At 44.4% G+C, this 6,751-nt stretch overlaps 1 protein-coding gene across 1 annotated transcript in view; it reads left to right on the top strand.

Moving 5' to 3' along the window:
• Positions 1-171: 171 nt before the first annotated feature.
• The window catches only part of SERINC3 (serine incorporator 3), an 8,044-nt gene continuing 1,464 nt past the window's right edge, over positions 172-6,751 (top strand). Inside the window, exons 1-8 of the mRNA XM_010023641.1 lie at positions 172-371; positions 755-948; positions 2,427-2,506; positions 3,211-3,348; positions 4,195-4,364; positions 5,083-5,173; positions 5,557-5,734; positions 6,099-6,326. Coding sequence (XP_010021943.1) covers positions 336-371; positions 755-948; positions 2,427-2,506; positions 3,211-3,348; positions 4,195-4,364; positions 5,083-5,173; positions 5,557-5,734; positions 6,099-6,326 — 1,115 coding nt within the window. The 5' untranslated portion in view covers positions 172-335. The remainder of the gene's footprint in view (positions 372-754; positions 949-2,426; positions 2,507-3,210; positions 3,349-4,194; positions 4,365-5,082; positions 5,174-5,556; positions 5,735-6,098; positions 6,327-6,751) is intronic.

The following is a 6,751-nucleotide window of genomic DNA, read 5'->3' as shown; positions in this document are numbered from 1 at the left end:
GGGTGCGGGAACCGAGCCCGGGTGATCAGCTGGTTATTCACGGGTGTTCTCAGGCGGGACGTCTGTCAGGAACGTCGAGGAAACGGTTTATCTGCGCAGGGAGTGGTGTCTCTAAACGGAGTTGGGGTGTTCTCCTGCCTCGGTGTCGTGGAACGCCCCGTGTCCGCCGCGGCGGGAGCGCCCTCACTGTGCCTGTCTCTGCCCTGCAGATTCCCTGCCTGTGCAGCGGTGCCTCGTGTTTGCTGTGCCGATGTTGTCCCAACAGCAAGAATTCAACAGTGACGCGGCTTATCTATGCCTTCCTCCTGCTCCTCAGCACTGCTCTTGCCTGCATTATGCTGGCACCAGGGATGGAAGAGCAGCTGAAAAAGGTATGAAGGGGAAAACACCCAAATGTGCCTTGTCCTCTGAGATAAGAGACTGTGTGTAATGAACGGCTTCTGCCTGAAATAGCAAATGCAATGAATGTACATTTTTAGTACATGCCTGGTCTCTGAAACCTGACCAGACCTGGAGATTGACAGTCGTTTATCAGAGACCTGCTGCTTTGGTTTCTTAATCTTCCTGGATGCTTTTAGCAATGATAAGGGGAAAGAAACATGATAATAGGGTCCGTGCAGGTTGGCTGAGCCAAGGTCTCTTGCTGTCAAATCTCCCAGAAGGCAGATGACTGAAAGCCTTAGCTGTTAGAGTGCTTAAAAAAAGTAATTGCAAATGCAGATGTAAATTCACAACCGAATGTGTCTTTACTCAGATACCTGGATTTTGTGATGAGGGGCTTCACACGCACATACCGCATATGGATGGCTTTGTCAGCTGCGATGTGTTTGTTGGCTACAGAGCTGTCTATCGAATCAGCTTTGCCATGGCAGTGTTCTTCTTTCTCCTCTCTCTGCTCATGATAGAAGTGAAAACAAGTAATGATCCAAGAGCCTCGATACACAATGGGTATGTGTGTGAGCCAGTTGCCTGGTTTTCTGGCGTGTTTCCTCTCTCAAGTTTTGTTGCTGACACAGTGTCAAATGTTTATTTGTACATTGACAGCCTTGAGTTTCTTTTGAGCTGAATAGAGAGTAGCCCTTTAGTCTCCTAGAAAGCTTCCCATTTATGTAATGTGTTCAGTGTACTGATAATGCTCTGAGGTTGGGTCACTAAAAGGGAGGTGCTTTTGGCACCCCTCTGTATTTACACAGAGATGTTGGATTTCAGCTAGTTTCTGTTGCTATCTTTGTGCTGAATCTAGTGCTCATTGGGTCAGTCCGACTCAGCAAGCCAGCAGAAACTGGTTTCTGATTTCTGATTCACTGGGTTAACTGGGTTAGTTTTGAGCTAGATGACTGGATTATCAGTCATTTAGTTTGAAAAGTCCTTTGGGGGTCACCCCCCTGATTAGAGTAGGACTAATGGGGAGCAGGCTATTTGGGGTCTTCTCCAGTTAAGTTTTGAATGTCTCAAAGGATGGGGATGCTTTGACCTCTCTGGGCAACCTATGAGTCTTTTTCAGTACCTAATTGTAACTTATTTTTGGAACTTGCATATGTTGCCTCTTGTCCTTCCAAGACAAGAAGAGTTTGGTTTTGTCTTCTTTACACTTTTCTTTTAGGCAGTTGAAAACAGCAATTATAGAATCAGCTAGGTTGAAAAAGACTTTTAAGATAATCAAGTCCAAGCGTTACCCCAGGGCTGCCAAGCCTACTACTAACCCATGTCACTAAAGGCAAAATGATCTTCCCTCAAGATCTCTCTTTATGGCTGCCCCTCATCTGCCCCCCATAGTGGCCCACACTGTATAGGTGCTGCCCCTAACTCGCATGGCCACCCCTTACACCCCGTGGCTGCCCCTGCTCTCCCCTCAAGACTTACCCCTTGCCCCTCATGGTGACCCCTCGCATCCCATGGCTGCCCTTGCTGTCCCCTCACAATCTCCCCTCACGGCCACCTCTTCTTTCCCCTCACGATCTCCCCTCATGGCCGCCCCTTCATTCCCCTCAGGATCTTCCCTCTTAGATCTCCCTTTTCCCCTCTCCAAGCAGAGCAGTGCAGAGTTAGCCTTCCTCCCTGCAGGGATGAGCTAGTAACTCAGTGTTTGCTGGAGCAGCAGATCCTCTCCCAGCAAAGCTTTCCAACCAGTCACCCCCACCCTGTCCTGTTGCATGGCATTTTCCTGACAGAGGTGCAGTGCTTTGTATTTGCCTTTGCTGAACTTTGAGGTTTCTGGCAGTCCGTGTCTCCAATGTATTGACTGTTGCTTCACCCTCTCCCTCTGTCTGGTGAACAACTTTGTAATCCCACTGCACACAATGTTTTTTCTCTACATTTGTGTTAGACACCCATCTCTGTACAGCAAGCTGCTTGCAGATCATGCAAAACACGACTATAGCATGCAGAGGAAGACCAATATGTTCAACTTATATCTTCTTTTAAAGGTTCTGGTTCTTCAAAATAGCTGCCATCGTGGCTATCATGGTTGGAGCATTTTACATTCCTGAAGGGCCTTTCACAAGAGGTACAGTTAACACATCATCACAGAACTCTGTTTAATAAACTCAAACTGTTTCACAGACTTACAGTTGCAATAATGAAAGTTATCTTGGAGAAGACGCAGATTCTGCCCTACTTCTTGGTTCATCCAGTATTTTGGTGACCAACTGAAGTTATGGCAATAAGCAGTCTCTTTTCAATTGCATAGGTGTTGGGTATTGACAGTTTTACTCCGTGACACGATCACTACTGGGCTGAGCCTTCTGGCACTAGTTAGATTAAAGGCAGCTCAGAACACTGAGCAGTGCTAAATACTTCCCTTGAGTTTTCGAAATATCTGTGCAAGAAACTTTTACTTTACTTTGTCTGGCCACATCACAGAAACTTGAAGGGGCTGTTGACCCTCAAAGCAATATAGCATGATGGTACTATGTACATAAGGATGTCTTGTGTAGATCTTGCATTTATTCTGAAAACATGTTGGGCTAAACATTCCCATGCTCAGCCTGATGAGCACAGGCTGCACTCTTGAATAGCTGGGACTTCTAATGTGCTTCTGCAGGATGGAGGCCAAAGTGAGTAACAGCATCTGCATTTCTAAACATAGTTTCAGATTTCTTCATTATTTGTCTGCAGTATAATTAGTAGCTTTTTTTTATTATATTTTTTTTAACGGGGCAGCTTGCAGATGATGAAAGCTAACCCTGTTTTTCATGCTCCTTTTACTAGCTTGGTTTGCTATTGGTATCTGTGGAGCTGCTGCCTTCATTCTTATCCAGTTGGTGCTTCTTGTGGACTTTGCTCACTCCTGGAATGAAAGCTGGGTTGAGAAAATGGACGAGGGAAATCCTAAATGTTGGTATGCAGGTAGGAATCTTAACCTGTAAAGGATTTGTTTTTGCTGGCCACTACTCTGTGGAGTATCGCTTACTAGTTTGCAAACATACCTAGAATTACCCTCTGCAGTCTGCTTGAATCACTCCTGTAAACATTTGGAATTAATAGCTGCAGCACTGCCTTTTTCTCCTTAAATACAATGCAAAATATTTTAGGCTTGTGATTAGTAGATCCAACAGTCATAATAAACAACACTTGCCCAGTTTGCAGTGTGAGTGCAGAGCTGGTAGCCTGGATCTCTTCAGCTCTACTTTTGCTTTGCTACCTCTTCTCCTGAGGTCCTCAGGAGGCCAGTTATGTCCATGACTGGCTGCAGTACAAGACAGTGCGTGCCTCAGTGCATGCTCCCAAGCTGACTGCTAAATGACAAAGTGCTAATTGTTGTCATTCTTTGCTCATAGCTACAGCATTTTGTAGCTTCTTGTAAAGAATGGAGATGAAAATGGGTAACCTCTAGCATAAAGGGGGGAATTCAGGGCCTCTAAATGGCACGTGAGAAGCGTGTAAAAAGCACTGTCATTTTGGCACCATGGCTTGACATCAGTTAAACTAATTAAACTGCCACTGAAAAGCAGGTCTTATTCCCCTGATGGTAGTGTTGGCTTTCCTCTGAGCTGCACTGCTTAGTGAGCCAAAGCAGAAATCTAGCAGTACACAACAAAAATGTATTCTGCTAGTCTAGTTTTCGGAACCAGACTTCCATATGAGAAGTAGGGACTGTCTCATTACGCTGGTAGCTGGTCATTAAATCATGTTAGATGTACTGTTAAATTACATGGGCATTGTAACAGTTGGGATGTTTTTTTTTCCCTCCAGCTCTGCTGTCCTGTACAAGCTTGTTCTACGCCTTGTCTCTGGTTTTTATCGTTCTCTTCTATGTTTTCTACACAAAGCCTGATGGCTGTACTGAGAACAAGTTCTTCATAAGCATTAATATGATCCTGTGCATTGCTGTCTCCATCGTTTCTATCCTTCCAAAAGTACAGGTATTATTTTTCTCTGCTGTTTTTTTTTTTTTTGGACAAAAGATGCAGTACTGATTCAGTCAGACTTAAGAACTTTAAAATTTGGTTATCATCGTACCTATGCTAGCTAGGAACATGTGGGGAAAAAATTCTTGCTCCAAGACCAAGGCACTATGAAGTGACATATTTTCCTAAGATAGGCTTTTTGGGCTAACATTGTTTTGGGCTTTGTTTCCATGTGGGGGACTGCTAGTGTGGTTTTGGTGATGAAGGTTCCGGCAGAACAGAGAAACACGTTAGGGAAAAGCAAAACAAAGTGGGAATTAATTGGCTTAATATTGTGGCTTTGAAATGATAGATAAGTGTGTTTAATGAGAGGAAGTTTGCATGATACTTGATTCTGAACTGGTAATGCTTAAATAAAACACATGCTAGATTCCTGTCTACAAAATTGTGAGGCAAGTTGGAATTAAGTCAGGAAGAAACTGTAATTGAGTCTTGGGGACAGAAAAAGTGGATTTGGTTTGGTATTCGTTCCATGTTCAGGTTGCTCTGTTACTCTTAAGGGTTTTTCTTCCCCCCCACCCCACCACCCCCTTTTGAACATAGAACAAAGCCCAGTGCATTTATAAAAAATAAAGATTTTTTCATGCTAATAACTGTGGCAGTAGGGTAAAACTATCCAGCTGTAGGCAAAACTACCCTTTTGACCTTGGCTTGCTCTTCTGTCTTTGAACAGGAACATCAGCCTCGCTCTGGCCTCCTCCAGTCCTCTGTTATCACGCTCTACACCATGTATCTCACTTGGTCAGCCATGTCCAATGAGCCTGGTAAGCTGCAGGCTGAGCTGAGTAACATGCTTTGGTGTGACAGCAGAAACTGTTGAAGGGGCTTGTAGTTATTTCAGATCACTGTGTGGGGATTGCTGATCTGTCTGGATATAGTGAGGAAGTAAAGCACCAAATTGCCTCTTTCTAGAACTAAACTAGAACATTTGAGGGTAACAAAACCAGCGTCAAGGCATTCTCATTTTATTTCTTATACCCTTGCCTAACTCACAGGATGGAAAAATATTCCATGCGATTGCTGCCCCTGGGGAATTAAAGAGATCAGCAGCTAAAGGGAATGAAAAACTGCAAGCTTACCTGTCATCTTTTCTCAGCTAAATGCTGGCAGAGCTCATCTCTCTCTGATCTGCCTTAAACCTTTTCAGAACGAAGCTGTAACCCAAGTTTGCTGAACATCATTACCCAGATAGCTACACCCACCATCGGTCCAGCAAATACCACTGCTGTACCTGCTACTCCAGCTCCACCCAAGTCCCTGCAGTGGTGGGATGCCCAGAGCATTGTTGGATTGATTATCTTTGTCCTTTGCCTCTTGTATTCCAGGTGGGTTCTGCACTGCTATCAAATGATAAACAATTGGGATTTGTGTGGCTTTTTATGTTTGAGCCTGGGTCTAGTGAAAAATGTACCTTTATGTATTCATATCCAGCTGCTGTCTCAGGCCTGTGCCCAAATATGGCTGATAAAGCTATGTACTTTTTTGTAATAAAATACTGTGTTATTAGATTAACAAAAGATTGGATGAAAACAGATCTCTTTGGAGGACCTTCCCATGTTTTCAGATGGATTTAAAAAATGTTATTTGCTTGTCCCACACGTTCACTGTGGCCTGTTGCTTGTTTCATTAGCAAACACGCCAACTGGAAAAGGAGTTTTTAGCCATTTTTGTCTTTGGGTTACCTTGCAGCATTCGGACCTCAAGTAACAGCCAGGTGAACAAGCTGACACTGTCTGGGAGTGACAGTGCCATTCTGGAGGAGACTGTGGGAACAGGCAGCGGGGCTGCAGAGGAAGGAGAAGTGCGCCGTGTCATAGATAACGAGAAGGATGGTGTTCAGTACAGCTACAGCTTCTTCCACTTGATGCTCTTTCTTGCCTCTCTTTACATCATGATGACACTTACGAACTGGTACAGGTAAGACCAAGACATAAAGTGATGGGTTGTATGTACCAGGCACTGTTTCTACTTGGATAGGAGACTCCAGCCAAGCTGGTTAAGGTGCTGTCTCTGTGCTATTTGCATTAGGCTTGTGCCTTCTCAATTTTTTTGTTGCTGATTTAAGATGTGAAAGGGCAAAATCAGCAGCTGCAGTCCTAGTGCAGGGGCAGAAAGCGTGGTTACCATCCTTCAGATAGGCAAGCATCAGGAATGATACATAGGAAATTGGTTTAAGGTGGCCTCCAGGGAATCTTATTAGAGGCCAATGTAATGTTACTGGCTCTTCACTCCGGGAAAGATGCGCAGGGACATACATGCCACTTAAACAGAGATATGCTTTCCTAGATCTGTTGGGAGCACTTGGACATATCCTCTGCTGCTGCAGCTTAAAACTACTTTCC

Source organism: Nestor notabilis, unplaced genomic scaffold (genome assembly GCF_000696875.1).
Source record: "Nestor notabilis isolate BGI_N333 unplaced genomic scaffold, ASM69687v1 scaffold16091, whole genome shotgun sequence".
NCBI lineage: Eukaryota > Metazoa > Chordata > Aves > Psittaciformes > Psittacidae > Nestor > Nestor notabilis.
Note: the sequence above shows the minus strand (reverse complement) of the source record. Positions and strands in the feature narration are given on the sequence as shown.